The sequence below is a fragment of the Oncorhynchus clarkii genome, chromosome 22 (assembly GCF_045791955.1).
Source record: "Oncorhynchus clarkii lewisi isolate Uvic-CL-2024 chromosome 22, UVic_Ocla_1.0, whole genome shotgun sequence".
NCBI classification, from domain to species: Eukaryota; Metazoa; Chordata; class Actinopteri; order Salmoniformes; family Salmonidae; genus Oncorhynchus; species Oncorhynchus clarkii.
Genome location: NC_092168.1, coordinates 22,530,753 through 22,546,290, shown reverse-complemented (window position 1 = coordinate 22,546,290; position 15,538 = coordinate 22,530,753). Strand labels below are relative to the sequence as shown.

The window sequence follows — 15,538 nt, the reverse complement described above, 5'->3', positions numbered from 1 at the left end:
CGTCATGCTGCAATGATATTTGATATTATTTATAACCTGTTACGCTTTGTTTTGTTTTGATTGAATGTTTTACATGCCAACGGTGGTTCCATGTGCTGTGCCTAGGAATGAAGACAAAAGAGTTCAACAGAGTAAACAACACAAACTGTCAGTGCTGTCTTTGTTGTAAATGTATGCTATACCCCATCCACACTGAAGAGGCTCTGAAATGTACATCAACCAGGGATAAAGAGAAAGTTAACACTGTGAAATGCTTCATACTTAATTGAAGTTGTGTCTGTTGACATGTTGGAAAAGATTAAAGATCTACAATTTGTTTAATTTGTCAATATTACATTTTTATTCATTGATTTACTGGCGTTACATGTTCAGTATATGTATTGACCAGCAAACCCACTGCAGCCTACCTCACTAGCTCACTCTCTGCTGTTGGTGGACATAAAAGACAACTATAGGCGAATATCCAACCTGAAACTGGTTTTTACCTCGGTCAGGAACCGTTGGTCAGCCTGCAATAATGATTTTGGATTTGTAAAAAATACATGTAGAGGTCAATAAATCATCTGAACCAATTATGCTAATCTGTTATGTTAACTATCCAAGCGTTGTAGTACACCCAGAAATTAAGAGGCAATTAAATCCAGTTGGAATGCGCCCGCGGGCTAGCAATGTCAGTCAAGCCAGTTGAACACGAGTTGCCGGAGCTCGTTCAGAGGTAACTTAACATTTAAAACTAGGTTAATTGTTTTAATTCATTTATGAGCTGCAAATGCAATGCTCATTTATTTCTTAATTGCCATTTTGCGTCCTCGGTCTACGAAGGTCCTCTTGTCGGCCATGCTGCAAATGTGATCTCGCGTTATGTCATTGTCAATACAGTAAATCTACACCACGATATGAAATGTTGATTTGATGATAGTTCTCGATTATACCGACTGATTGCTATTGCATGGTGTGCTCTGACAAGTCTGGGTGTAAGAGGGCGTTGTGCCAACCAAAGTAATGTACTACAACCACAATATTTGCTACTAGGCTAATTGCTGTCAAACTAATGTACCATTTCAATTCAGTCAATTCTGGATGTGAACTGATATTCCTATTTAAAAATCCATAAACAAAGAATTATGGCATTTAGGATTTGTTTAAATGTCCCCATCTCATACCTTCCCTTGTTTACTGCCTACATACACCTCCCATTCCACTGTCATCCATAAGCAGAGCAGTTACTTTATAAATTACTGCAATAGAAAAAGTTTGTTTACAGGACGTTTCAGATCTGAAATAATGTCATCACATGACTCATTTACATAAGTTTAATGTGTTCAACTTTCCTCGAGTATGCTATATTACAGTGTATTCCAAATGAATTTGTCTTACAGTAACCATACAGTGGTTCACACATACTGTATAAGGACATATTTAACCTGTGAAGGGTTAGTAAGCACAAAGTACATAGCACAGATGGACACAAAAGATCACCTACTAACATCAATACAACGCCAATAACCTTGGAACCCAGAACCAATGTATGTCACAAGATTATATCGCCTATTGCTCACTTCAAGTATAATATACCCATCTCACCCATCTCAGTAGCCAGAGTACAACAAACTGTTTTCAAATATCAGTTAAAATGTTTGAACACAAAGGTAGAAAAATATGGCAAATATAAAAGGTTTCAAATATTTACATTCTACTAAAACTGGGGTGTGAGGTTTTTCCTGTCCACATGATCGGACCAGGAAAACTTCAGGTACTATACATTCCTAGTCCGGTCAGGGAAAACTCCAGGCCCTAGTGATAACTTCTTATAAAACCACTTTTATCTTCAGCAGTGATCCGTCATGATGGGGTGAAGCTCATGACACAGGCATCTCTCATGGCAGACCTGGCAGTCCTCACCGCTTCAGTCTCTCTCTGCAGATCCTTCAGTCTCTTCTCCATTTCTGAACAAAAGAAACAGGGCATTAGGGTGAAATTAATTCTCTGGGCACTGTGTCTGGTCAGTGCTGAGGTCATAATGCATGCGGGTGTTACCGATCAGAGCACAACGGTTCTCCTGCATTCCACATAACTGTGTTAGCCCACTGAGCTTAAGCCTAAGCATTAGCTCGGGGAGCTAACGTAGGTCTTCTGGAGACAGGCAAGGTTACTCATGCTTCCGAACCAGAATTCCTATACGAGGAACTAACTGATGGGGACTTTATTCCACGCACCACAAAGAGAGTGTATTCTGCACTTTATGTGGATGTTTAAATACTTTACCTTGGTCTCTCTTTGCAAAGATCTCTGGCAGCATCCCAGAGGCCTCCAGCACTTTCAGGGTGAGGTTGAAATCTGTGGACACAGGATATTTTGTTAATATCTATACTGGCAAAAATGTTTAAAAATATATATATATATATTATATTACAAGCTCAGTTTCACAATGGACAACGGTGCACTTTGAAAAAGTGCAAACAGTTTTCCAGTCCCAATTCAATAACATTGTTTGCAAATGCTCTTCATAATTGCATGCACCGGTTTAGTTAGCCAACACTACAGTCCCCATCCAATGTATTTAATAGTAGTCTATTGTATTATTCTGTCTCACCTTCTTCGCTGGCCTGCTGGGATGAAATCCTCTCAGTGATAGTGTTGAGGCGGGAGGCAAACTCGGAGAAGATGAACTGTGTGCAGCCTGCCTGGTGGCACTTCCTGAAGAACTGTGCAGCTGGACTCATACTGGACCCAAAACCAGACGAGCCAGGAGGCCCAGGATCCCCAGGTGACCCAGAACCACAGCTGGAGTCTGGGGAAAGAATTGAGTTGACTCCTGATAAGTGCACATTGGATATGTAGACAGGTTGACCTATCCCAGTCCAAACACACCTCCTAATATGACGGTCCTTTATTCTTCTGTTATAATAGACATGCACACAAACATACTGTTTTGTTCAGGGAGAATGGGGTCCAGTTGTTCCACTTTGATGATGGACAGATGGCTCTTGGAACACTGCACAGAGAAAAGGGGTTTTGAGTAGAAGAAAAGAGCAAAGGTACTGTCGCTAACTACAGAGTGAAAGAGGTAGGAGACAGCAAAAAACAACCTGCTCATTCGATCACTAATTTGCGTTAAGTGCCAACTCACCTCCCCATTCTCATTCTTAAATGTTGTTCCCTCCAGTCCATACTGAAACTCAAACTGCTCTGCAGTCCCATCTACAGCATAAAAACAGGAATATTGTGAGTGACATAACCACAGGGTTCGTCCTATGAGACCATCTGAAAGTTGACATAAGTCGATACAGGACATCTTGGATTGAAACTGATACAACAAAAACAACCTGTCATGGCTACCTCTGAAGTATTGGGATCTTGCCTGGGGGAAGTTAGAAACACAGAAATACAATGTTAACAAACCATTAGAACACTGAAGAACAGTCTTGCAAAGGCTTGGACATATTTTCTGGAAAAAAGTACACTTTTATATGACATATATGACCTATAGTCTGTCATAAGACACAGTTTGGTTCTGGGCTCTAAGGTTATCTAATACAGTGGGCTAGGGCTGGGCGATATGGCTAAAATCTCATATCCCGATAACAATACACATCACGATATAGCACATTCTGTAAATTCAATTAATAGTTTATATAAAATGACCACATGTAAAGGCCTATTTCTTATTACATTTTGAATTATACTCAAATAAAAAGGTACTTACTCATATTTATTATTTCTCTGTTTATTTAGAACCTTTGTGCAAATGTTCAATTTAAGTATGCAATAAAATATTAATAAAATCTAAAAAAGGTTCAACAGAGAAATAATAAATATGAGTAAGTACCTTGCAAACAAAATAATAGGTCTAAAATGTGCAGTTATAGGCAGTTATAGGCCTAATGTACAGTTGAAGAAACTCAGAGATTCAAATGTATACAATTAAACCTACAGTTGAAGTCAGAAGTTTTTACATACACCTTAGCCAAATTCATTTTAAACTCAGTTTTTCACAATTCCTGACATTTAATCGTAGTAAAACTTCCCTGTCAGTTTCGATCACCACTTTATTTTAAGAATGTGAAATGTCAGAATAATAGTAGAGCGAATGATTTCAGCTTTTATTTCTTTCATCACCTTCATCAGTTTCGATCACCACTTTATTTTAAGAATGTGAAATGTCAGAATAATAGTAGAGCGAATGATTTCAGCTTTTATTTCTTTCATCACCTTCCCAGTGAGTTTACATTAGTATTTGGTCAAAATAAGCCACAATAAGTTGGGTGAATTTTGGCCCATGCCTCCTGACAGAGCTGGTCAGGTTTGTAGGCCTCCTTGCTCGCACACAAATTTCCTATAGGATTGAGGTCAGGGCTTTGTGATGGCCACTCCAATACCTTGACTTTGTTGTCCTTAAGCCATTTTGCCACAACTTTGGAAGTATGCTTGGGGTCATTGTTCATTTGGAAGACCCATTTGAGACGAAGCTTCAACTTCCTGACTGATGTCTTGAGATGTTGCTTCAATATATCCACGTAAATTTTCGTTCCTCATGATGCCATTTATTTATTTATTTATTTTTTTGAATTTTACCCCTTTTTCTCCCCAATTTCGTGGTATCCAATTGTTAGTAGCTACTATCTTGTCTCATCTTGCGTCCTCCGATACACCACCCAACCAAGCCGCATTGCTTCGTAACTGCTTCGTAACACAGCGCGCATCCAACCCGGAGGAAGGAAACACTGTGCACCTGGCAACCTTGGTTAGCGTGCACTGCGCCCGGCCCGCCACAGGAGCGCGATGAGACAAGGATATCCCTACCAGACCCTTCCCTAACCCGGACGACGCTAGGCCAATTGTGCATCCCCCCACGGACCTCCAGGTCGCGGCCGGTTGCGACAGAGCCTGGGCGCAAACCCAGAGTCTCTGGTGGCACAGCTGGCGCTGCAGTACAGCGCCCTTAACCACTGCGCCACCCAGGAGGCCCTATGATGCCATTTATTTTGTCAAATGCACCAGTCCCTCCTGCAGCAAAGCACCCCCACAACACGATGCTGCCACCCCCGTGCTTCACGGTTGGGATAGTGTTCTTCGGCTTGCAAGCCTCCCCCTTTTTCCTCCAAACATAACGATGGTCATTATGGACAAAAAGTTATTTGTTTCATCAGACCAGAGGACATTTCTCCAAAAAGTACGATCTTTGTCCCCATGTGCAGTTGCAAACCGTAATCTTGCTTTTTTATGGCGGTTTTGGAGCAGTGGCTTCTTCCTTGCTGAGCGGCCTTTCAGGTTATGTCGAAATAGAACTCGTTTTACTGTGGATATAGATACTTTTGTACTTGTTTCCTCCAGCATCTTCACAAGGTCCTTTGCTGTTGTTCTGGGAATGATTTGCACTTTTCGCACCAAAGTACGTTCATCTCTAGGAGACAGAACGCGTCTCTTTCCTGAGCGGTATGATGGCTACATGGTCCCATGGTGTTTATAAATGCGTGCTATTGTTTGTACAGATTAACGTGGTGCCGTCAGGCGTTTGGAGATTGCTCCCAAGGATGAACCAGACTTGTGGAGGTCTACAAAAAACAATTCTGAGGTCTTGACTGATTTCTTTAGATTTTCCCATGATGTCAAGCAAAGAGGCACTGAGTTTGAAGGTAGGCCTTGAAATACATCCACAGGTACACCTCCAATTGACTCAAAGTATGTTAATTAGCCTATCATAAGCTTCTAAAGCCGTTATTTTGGCATTAATGTGTCACATATCAATTTGCATTTGATACCTTGGGTCGAGTATTAGCACAAACTCACGAAACCCCCGTTTCTCGGCCATGTAAATTGGGGCCATGTCTTTGCAGACGTAAGTTGTAATAGCAGCTGTTCTCTCCTTCAATCTCCGTGATTCTTTGCCATATGGTGTGCCGCGGGCAAAAGCCTCTTGCAACGTTTGAGTCGGGGGTTTGTTTTGAGCACTCGACTGTACTTTTTGGGGTCTCATCCGTAGACTCTCTCTGTACTGTTTCACATGATTATTGTGTAGGTGGTAAAAGAGGTTAGTGGTGTTTGAGCCTGTTGTCAGGACCGGCCTGCGGCTTAATTTGCAGAGGACGGTTTTCTGGTCCGTGTCAGACATTTCATACCCAAACCACATCCATGCGACCGAAGTAGCCCCTCTTTTAGGTACGAGCTCTGTGTCTCCATGCCATGTTCATTCTCCTGCATGTTTGCTTATGTTGCAAATTTCCTTCCACACAGTGTCATCCAATTGACAAAAAATATTGCAGTGTGATTTGCGACAATGAAATGAACGATAGAAAAAAATATATCGCTTCATATTATGCTCTATCGTCACACAATATATATCTTTATATTGCCCAGCCCTACAGTGGGCCTATATAAAAGTGTTACCAATGTTATCTTCCAATATACATGATACCCACTTTGACATCCCAGTCTTGGGGAGATGCTCATCCTCCTCCTCATCTTCGTATGTGCTCTTAGACATGGTCTTCTCTGCCTTTATTGCAGCTTCTCTTTTTAACTTTAATGTCTGAAGAAAAACAATTCATACCACAAAACCATTCAAAAAAGCATGATATGTCACATTTCAATAAGATGTGCAATTTCCATTAACCTTGTGAATTTATGCAGGACATAATATTTCCTCCACCAGATGTATACCAAAAGTGGTGGAGCTGCTATTTTTTATTTTTTTATTAAATCTTTACATTTTACATGTTGTCCCTGTAGTAGTCTATTTGTTTGGTAGTTTTATAGACTGTCATTAACAGTATTAATATTCGATGGACAAAATAACATGTAGTGGATAATAATAACAGCCCTCTACTTTACCCTGGTGGGCGTTTCTGATTTACCATCTAGAGCACTGTGATGGCTGGGTGCTTGTATTTGATGTGGTTTAACATGCTGTCAGTTCTGCCGTTGTTGGATTTGAGTACTGCTTTGCATAGCCGACATGTACATGTATCAACACCCTTTCTGGTGAAATATTTCCAAACCGTGCTACTTTTAGCGCATCTCTTCCTATTTATGCTCTATGCTCTCTAGTCAAAGCTTTTTCCTACAGATCTATGCTGGACTAGCCAAATTAGCAAACTACAAGTTTGATAATACTGCTAATAACGTTTTATTTCATCGCACGGTTTCATCAAAGGCTTGTTGGCCTGTTACGTTTCGCAACAAAAACCATTTACTTCAAAAGGAAAACACTTTGCAAGGAAAAACTATTTAAGGTAGATCACCTCACGTTTCCTTACGTTTGCTTCCTAGAGTTAACGCTGAACGGGTTTCGTTGCGAAACGTTTTGCAATGGTCTGCGACTAATGAATGGACCCCAGAACATCAAACGATAAAGCAACACAACCGGCGCTTATTAGAGACTGGCCTCTAGTGGAGCCAAGTGTCTATTTCCTTAATGTACACATATTGATCAATACATTTTTTAAAAGACTATCACACTGTTGTGACCAGTATAAACATGAATCCGTCTCAGATCAGGGGTGTAATCATTAGTCCAGCAGTTGCTAAACGGAACCTTTGTTGGAACTAAAACGAGAGTTTCTATTGGACAAAATCCAGCAGGTCCCGCCCAGTTTCGTTCCGTTTGCTTCCGTTTTGCAACAGAATTGGCATAATGAATACGCCTCAGACTTGCAAAGACTGGCCTCCATCCAGCTACTCGCTAACCTTTTTCCTCCCCCCACCTTGCAGACTCGCCCTCTTCTGATCCACCTCAGACAAACGTTGAAGTTGGACTTTTTGACATCGCCATTCTCTCACTCGTTTTGGATCAATTCCAAAATGCCTGGCTGTTGCCTCGCCCGAATTTTGCTCTGTGAATTTAATCACTGCTAGCTTGAATTTGATGTCGTATTTTCTTCTTGGTGGCGCCATGGCAAGCAACATGACAGATAAAATAAAAAAATAAAAAAGTATATCACATCACATGGTAACCTCGTAAACAATTAATTTAGATGGAGCGTTTATTTGAAACAGGCTGAATTTGCTGAAATGTGTGCCGATGCCTGGCTATCAAAAAGGGACAGGCGGCTATTTGAGACAAGACATTTAATTCAAAATGTACATAACTGCTAACCAAAACAGCATTTTCCGGTTAGCATAATAAACGGAAATCCACGAGTCGGTTTAGCTAAATGTGCGCATTCAATCGTAAATACATGTAGCCTAACTCGGTTCTTTATTGATTGTCACTCAAATGTAGCAACGCCATGAAGTTTGTATTTTGTTCTCACTCGTTTTAATACGTCTCTGACGCTTCAACATCTGTAACCCCATTGCTTTTTGTCTGTGGCGGTCTCGAATTATTTGTTTAACTAGAGCCGTTTCGGAGGTCAAGTTTACCTGATGCCGAGACTAAATGCCTTTTCATACCACTGATGCAACGTCCTTTACATCTGATATTCCGGTCGCAGTGTTTACATTTAGCCTGAGAAGCTTCTATTCTGTCGAAGCTGCGCTACACAGCTGAACCAACGCTGCGTGAAATTGGTGTTGACATTTTGTGAATGAATGGAACCAATGGACAACCACACCAGATAATCTTACAACTGACCAGACCAGCAGAGTAGCCTGGTTCCTCGCCAAAAGAGCTGTCAGCGATCCTCTGCTCTGACAAAATAGGCAATTTACTGTATTAACTACATTTGGGGTTAAAACAAATGAGGCACACGTTGAAATGGCAACCTTGTGAAGAATACATATGGTACAAGCTGAGCTCCCCGAGAAACTTGCAGAGGGGGGACCAGTCCAGATATCACACTTTTACACGAATTTGCTTTGGTAGTCGGCTAAGAGTTAAATAAAACACTTACAGGAGTCTTACCTCTAACGGCAGCCATCAACTCTCGCTGAGTTTTGATATGTCTTAACGACAGATGATGGATCCTTTCTAAATGGTTTAACATGGATGTTGTGCTCCCACTCGTCCGCTTCAGAACAGCCGCACACAGCTTACATGTCACACTTTCGGACGAAATTTCATTGAAATATTTCCAGGTGTGACTTTTTTTACGGTCTCTGCTTCTACTTTCCATATCCCGCAACTACAGCCTCTCACTATGTAATTAGTTAATAGAATGATATTTTGCGCTACTTCGCCTGAACGTACTGTATCTAGCTAGCAGTCTGGGATCTATACTATTTACTTGCGCATGCGCGACGATTAAAGACGAAAGTCTTCACCACTCCACATAGCAGACAGTTTACAAATGCACAATGTGACTATAAAATAAACTATTTCACTTCACAATAGCCCACATATTTTAATTCTCACATGTACATAAACACTATGTCTGCCACACGCCAGAGTCAATTTTTGCATAATTCTCCACAAACGGATCTATCGGGACCCGACTGCAAACCGCCATTAGGAAAGAGTGCTACCCCAACCCGAATCGCATCCTGACCCGAGTGAACTATCCTTGTCTTTCATAGGGTACTGAGCTCCTTGTTCTGCACTACAGTCGGCAACTGGGCAGTCAATCAATATCCGTCTTACCGTGCATCTCCTAATGTGTTTTTTCAAGCTGGAAGTGCCAGTTCTTTGACTGTCATAGGACAACACCCGCTTGCACTTTTTGCATGCTGCGAATCCATCCACAAGTTGTTTGTCAGCGTTAACGATTACTCCAACATTATTCCATACATTTGATTTGACATTTGCCCGGTTTTTCACGATTCTGAGCTCCCTACTTTGAATTTTTTGGGTCAAATTCAGATTTTCCGTGGTATGCTTTTTGCTTTCCATTTTTTTCTCTATCTTATATCTGGTTGTGCGGGTATAGAGGTTGTTGCTTTGGGTAGGCCTAGTCGATGTCACTGTCTGTGCACAACCTGTGCTAGCTAGTTGGGTATAGGCAGACTGAAATTTAGCCAGCAAATCCACCCGCTTGCTTAGGCTACAGCTGCGGATCTATGACTAGGGTCAGACAGACTTTGTGTAGGTTAAGACAGGGTTACCCAAACTAGTCCAGGGATGAGAAATGCCTCAATAAATTGACTGTTACACAGAGATCTTCTTGGTGTAACAGTTGGGATAATGGGACAATTTGGAGTACAACGCATTTCTTCTTATGTTTTCAGAGATTGCTCTGCATGTCTTACAGGAAGCCTGTCTGACCCTAGTGCAATTGTGTTGGATCTGCTGGCTAGCAGCACTATAGCAAAGAACTGAGAGCTTTTCATTTTTAATTAAGAACAAATTCTTATTTACAATGACGGCCTAGGAACACTGGGTTAACTGCCTTGTTCAGGGGCAGAACGACAGATGTTTACCTTGTAAGCTCGGGGATTTGATCTAGCAACCTTTTGGTTACTGGCCCTCTAACCACTAGGCTACCTGCCACCCCACTGTAGGCAGGCTTCTCCCATAGGCAAGTCTGAAATGACATTTACAAACAATACAAGATATTATTTTATTAGGCTACCCAACCCGATACAGGAAATACACACACACACACAGAGAATTACCTGTACCACAAGTCCTTTAATATAAAAAACTGACTCACAACTGCTGACTGATAGAGAATTTCTGATTTCATAAAGAAAAGTGAGTTAATAAACAATATCTACATAAAAAAATATGATTGCTTTACAATAAATAAGTTATGACTATACACAGAGTTATTCACAAAACTAGGAAAGTTCACAGTACACATGGAGAAGACACCTGCAATGACTAAAGTCATGTGAAATGGATGGAAAGGGGATCTCATAATAAAGTCATTTGACGAGGACAGAGGAAACAGTGATACTGTGACTGCTCTGTCTGAACCATATACAAAACTAATGCTGCAGGACAGGGTAGGCTATGAGAACAAGAAGGAGGGAGAGAGAGAGATTACATTATAGAGATAGACAGACATAGAATAACATCTTTATCAAAGTACATAACGAGTCATTCCCTTCCCTCTGTTTTCAAATAAACAGTAACTCCTCACTCTCCAAGAGGCAATAAGATAGTCACAGGCCTACAAAAGGTCATATTGGTTACTAATATGGCCACCAGTTGAGGTGACTGGTAGAACTTAGAGCAACAATCTGAAAAGCTACACATGGTATACTTTTCAATCATAATCTTTCTTATTTACAATAATTTTATATAAAAACAAAAATACAGTCTTGTCTATTTGTAGACAATCAAGGGGACCATGATGCAGACCAACAGCATTGTAACCTACTTATAGGCTTACAGTACAACAAAAAGGGCTCAACCAGATCCATATCCACCACTCTATGCCAGATGGGGTGGCTATATCAGTGACACCTGATTAGGTTAACCTTGAATTAGAATTCATAACAAAATGGTATTATATTTCTATGGGTTATGTCAGGTTCCATCTTGTCCATAGCATTTAGTCTGTTAGTGCTACTAATAGTGCTACTAATACTGTAGTAATCCCCAATCCTAACCTTGACAATTTTATGAAGGAGAAATGCAAAAGTGCCAAACTGACCTAAGATTAGTGTCTATGGGTAGCTGCTGCCCACATACACTACATCTCTTCAACTACACAAGGGCGCTGGAGCCCATTCTCTAGTCAATGATATCTGATGAAGTCTATTGTTGGCATCTTCTTGAAGTTTCTGACCAGTATCCTAATAGAAGGGCTTGCCTCTGGGTAAGGTGGGTGAAGTTGTGTTTAGGGTGTGGGGAGAAAGTGCTGTCTTGCTGGGGGAGCCACCAGCTGGTGCTGTTGGGTTGGGATCTGGAGAGAAAGGGTCTGGGGTGGCCTGATGGGGCCAGGGAAGGGTGGAGGGTTCAGGGCTTGATGTCAGAGAAGCTGGTGTAAGTCTCACAGCAGCTGGATGAAGTGCTGAGGTTCCCTGAGCCACTGCCCTCTGGAATACACACAGACATACACAGGGAGACCACAGGTTAGAGGAGATGGTTAAGAAGAGACACACACACACTTCTACATGGAGAGGGGGTTTTACCTGAGCTGGTGAGAGACTGGCAGGACTTGGACTCTCCAATCAGGGTGAGAATGTTGGCTGCAGCCACCCAGCCCTCCTGCTTGGTCTTCAAGTTCTTCACAAACCTACAGAAACACACACAACCCCTTGACCACCACCTCGCCCCAACTCAACACTGCTGAGATTTGAATAGTGGGTATATTCATAAGGCACAGAAAAAAGGGACTGCAACAGGGACGGGCTACCCAAATTGTCTGATAAGAATAGCTTATTTTTGTTTCCTGTTTCAAAATGTTGTGTTACGTTTTACTATGGCAGGTCTCTCCAACCTTGTTCCTGGAGAACTACAGTCTTGTAGGTTTTCACTCTGACTAACCTAGCAGACCTGATTCTAATAATTTGCTGTTTGATAACATGAATCATGTTAGTTACAACTGGCGTTGGGAGCAAAAACCTAGGGGAGGGTAGATCTCCATGAACAGGGTTGGAGAGACCTGCACTATGGTTTTATATAGAATATGACCGTGCTGGAATAGATTCTGACTGTTAAAGTGTGAAACCAATCAAGTGTAAGGGTGTCAAGGTAATATTCTCACCACTGTCCGTCATCTCCCTCCTTGATCAGCTGCACCGTTTCACCACTCTTGACTGACAGGTCCTGGCCTTCTCCCTTCTCATAGTCAGACACCACTGTGTACTTCCCTGCACACTGTGCACAGTCAAGATATGGTGTTAGATTGTATGTATGATTGGAAACAATTTTTAAAAACTGTTTCTACATGGAGCCACATCCCAGCTTGGAGTGGATAAGTATCCTCACACACACACACACTCACTAGTTTCTTTCCCTCCTCGTCCTCGGGGTCTGAGTTCAGGGGCTCTTCAGGGCTAGAGTAGCCATCATTCTCCTCATTGGCGTCCAATGAGAGAGAGCCCTTGGTCCATCCTAGAGGAGGGAGAAAGGGTACATAAGAATTTGGTGTCTTGTGTAGCCTGAAACACACACTCGCTCAGTCGCGCGCACACACACACACACACACACGGAGGGGGACCGGGAGACATTGAGAGTAGGCATTTCAGCAACCTCTGTTAGACCAGACACGGTCAGTGACAGGGTGGACCGCAAATAGAAGGAACAGGACCAAGTCGAATGGAGTGAAACTACAGTAATCGTGTGGACCATTCAGAACCACAACACTACTCAGCAATAAGGAGCGTGACGTTTTTTTGATAAATATATCAACATAAGCATTTAGGTGGTCATGTGTATCCACACACTCAGGCAAGGGAACACAGTGTGCAGGGAGTGAGAGGGGAAAATCTCTCAGTGAAATTCGGCAGCCATTTTGTGATCACCACACATCTTAATCCAGTCTAAACCAGTCCAGTCCAGTTGAGTGCTGTACGGTACCTCTCCTCTTGGCCTGTAAGAGACTCGAGGTGCTGAACCACCTGACTCTGCCCAGGTGGAGGTGAGCGTGAGGGCCTGGGTCTGAGAGAAAGATACATTACGACCCTATTGAAACATGGTCAAAGAGATTGACCGCAGGCAAACGTGCTCAACCACAATGAATGACCGACCATGGTAACTGTGACTCCGGTTGCCTGTCAGTCAACACAGCGTATTATACATTCCGTGATGAACCACATTTCTCCGCTGTCTGTAAATCAATACACCCTGACCAACCACGGATGAAATGATCGAATGCAGCGACCGTGGTCGACCACAGATACAGCGACTAGGGTCATTATGGGAAGACGTACCTTTAAAGCCGAACGGAGTAGGATCACTCTTTATCTCATGACGTTTGGTTTTATGGTCAGGGCTTGTGGGAGATCCTAGCCATCACAGGAAGACAGGAATAAAAGAGAAGAAGAGGAAGAGAGTGAAGAGGAGCAGCAAAACCCTCAAATAAGACAAATATTAGTAGTAACATATCTTGGAAATGGAAGTTAAAGTAAGCGCAGACAAAGAATGAAGAGAACAGAGGACATTGAAAGGAGCACCACAAACTGTATGTTCTAACTGTGTTGTTCTCTGTACGAACATTGTCACCCTACAGCTACTCAGACAGACTACAGGGGTGAAAAACACATACAGGGTCCCTGAAGTGGTCTATTCACTATCAGCTACAGTACAACTCTAATTGGTCGTCCCTTTAGCAAACGTTTCCCAACTCTGGTCCTCAAGTACCCCCAACGGTACTCGTTGTAGCACCAGACAAACACACCTCATTCAACTCATCAAGGGCTTGATGATTAGTTGACAAGTTGAATCAGCTGTGCTCTGGGTCTACGATAAAAATCCGTACTGTAGGGGTACCCGAGGACTGGAGTTGGGAAACACTGACTTAAGCTATGGGACTAAATTACCTCTCTAGATTCTAATCTATGGTCACTTTAGCTACATTTTCAGGTACCTGATGGAGAGAAGGGAATCCTGGGTAAAGTTAAGCTTTTATTGTCAGGAGGCGAGAGGTCTGTGGAAGGAAGCATGCCATGTTTTATCCTGTAGTAGTAGTAGTAGTAGGCTACAGTGCTGACATATAGTAACAATGTATATGATTACTATGGCAACCCCTGGTGACCAGCTAGGGCTGTTACCTTTGTTGAAGTTGCTGAAGCCCTGCAAGGTAAAACGCTTTTTAGCCACAGCTGCTCTGTCTGAGGTAGGACTGGTCGCTGCTTCTTCTGGGCCAGGAGAAGGAGCGGAGCAGGGGAGAGAAGGAAGGAGGGAGAGGCGAGTGGGATGAGAGAGAGGAGAGCGACAGGGAGAGGTGTGGGAGGCATAAAAGAAGGAAGGGATGGAGAGAAGGAAAGTGCAGTGATGAGAGAAAGACATGAGAAATAGAAAGAGAAGGGACGACATCGGCAAACGGAGGGAAGAGAGGAGAAAGATTAGTCATCTCATCACAGAGAGAGAAGCAACATTTAGTTAAGAGTAAAAGTCAGAACATAGTATAGTTCAGTGTTGTTTAGGTGAAACAAGAAACGCTTTAGGAAAGTGCTAACTATTAAATACTGTTGAGAGTAAAAAATAGCTTTGAATTTAGCATTGGACCCAGTTGAAAGGTGGTGGTGTCTGAGCGTTCTTTATGTTATAAGGCAGTATCCTCCTCCCCTCTCTCACTCTCTGCTCACCTTTGGTCTTTGGGAAGGAGCAGGAGTTAGCGTCAGGGCTGCTGGGTTCTCCCTTCTTCTCCTTCATGCTCCTCTCCCCTCTTCTAAATGGACTGAGGAGACAGGAGGATGAAACAGGTCTGTCAGAAACTCACACTGCAACACATGTTTACACTGCTGCTACTTTCTGTTATCTATGCATAATCACTTTACAAATTACCTCAACTAACCTGTATCCCCGCACATTGACTCGGTACCGGTACCCCCTGTACATAGCCTCGTTATTGTTATGTAATTTTCTTGTGTTACTGTTCATTACATACATACACACACACAAAAAATATATATTTATACACACACACACACACACACACACACACACACACACACACACACACACACACACACACACACACACACACACACACACACACACACACACACACACACACACACACACACACACACATATAGTTGAAGTCGG

General features: G+C 42.4%; 2 protein-coding genes across 24 annotated transcripts in view; both read right to left on the bottom strand.

Annotated features, from left to right (window-relative positions):
- Positions 1–312: 312 nt before the first annotated feature.
- LOC139380252 (uncharacterized) lies at positions 313–9,839 on the bottom strand. 3 transcript variants are annotated; one of them, XM_071122789.1, is made up of 8 exons: positions 9,518–9,839; positions 6,420–6,529; positions 3,327–3,361; positions 3,131–3,201; positions 2,929–2,995; positions 2,594–2,791; positions 2,266–2,337; positions 313–1,946 (listed from the first exon to the last, which is right to left on the bottom strand). In XM_071122789.1, exons 1-8 carry the CDS (start codon positions 9,764–9,766, stop codon positions 1,843–1,845), a joined length of 906 nt encoding a protein of 301 aa, XP_070978890.1. In that variant the 5' UTR covers positions 9,767–9,839; the 3' UTR covers positions 313–1,842. The 3 variants fall into 3 exon arrangements, with proteins under 3 accessions (XP_070978890.1, XP_070978891.1, XP_070978892.1); XM_071122790.1 differs by lacking the exon at positions 9,518–9,839 and adding an exon at positions 8,832–9,124; XM_071122791.1 differs by lacking the exon at positions 9,518–9,839 and adding an exon at positions 8,843–9,124.
- A 645-nt stretch (positions 9,840–10,484) lies between these two features.
- Positions 10,485–15,538, bottom strand: part of LOC139380607 (guanine nucleotide exchange factor DBS-like) — a 64,498-nt gene continuing 59,444 nt past the window's right edge. For 5 of the 21 annotated variants that reach the window (XM_071123462.1, XM_071123452.1, XM_071123443.1 and 2 more), the window contains exons 26-34: positions 15,076–15,167; positions 14,539–14,625; positions 14,355–14,414; positions 13,699–13,773; positions 13,346–13,426; positions 12,771–12,880; positions 12,531–12,643; positions 11,956–12,059; positions 10,485–11,859 (exon numbers count right to left, since the gene is read on the bottom strand). In XM_071123462.1, the coding sequence (XP_070979563.1) occupies positions 11,780–11,859; positions 11,956–12,059; positions 12,531–12,643; positions 12,771–12,880; positions 13,346–13,426; positions 13,699–13,773; positions 14,355–14,414; positions 14,539–14,625; positions 15,076–15,167 (802 nt within the window). In that variant the 3' untranslated portion in view covers positions 10,485–11,779. The remainder of the gene's footprint in view (positions 11,860–11,955; positions 12,060–12,530; positions 12,644–12,770; positions 12,881–13,345; positions 13,427–13,698; positions 13,774–14,354; positions 14,415–14,538; positions 14,626–15,075; positions 15,168–15,538) is intronic. The other 16 variants (XM_071123463.1, XM_071123448.1, XM_071123449.1 and 13 more) reach the window with 7 other exon arrangements.

Excerpts from the sequence above, each read along its gene's own strand:
- LOC139380252 (XM_071122789.1), bottom strand. The coding sequence starts at position 9,766 with ATGGAAAGCAAAAAGCATACCACGGAAAATCTGAATTTGACCCAAAAA. Across the intron at positions 2,996-3,130 it reads TTAAGAATGAGAATGGGGAG|TGTTCCAAGAGCCATCTGTC; the intron begins GTGAGTTGGCAC and ends TTCTCTGTGCAG. Across the intron at positions 1,947-2,265 it reads CTTTGCAAAGAGAGACCAAG|AAATGGAGAAGAGACTGAAG; the intron begins GTAAAGTATTTA and ends TCTTTTGTTCAG.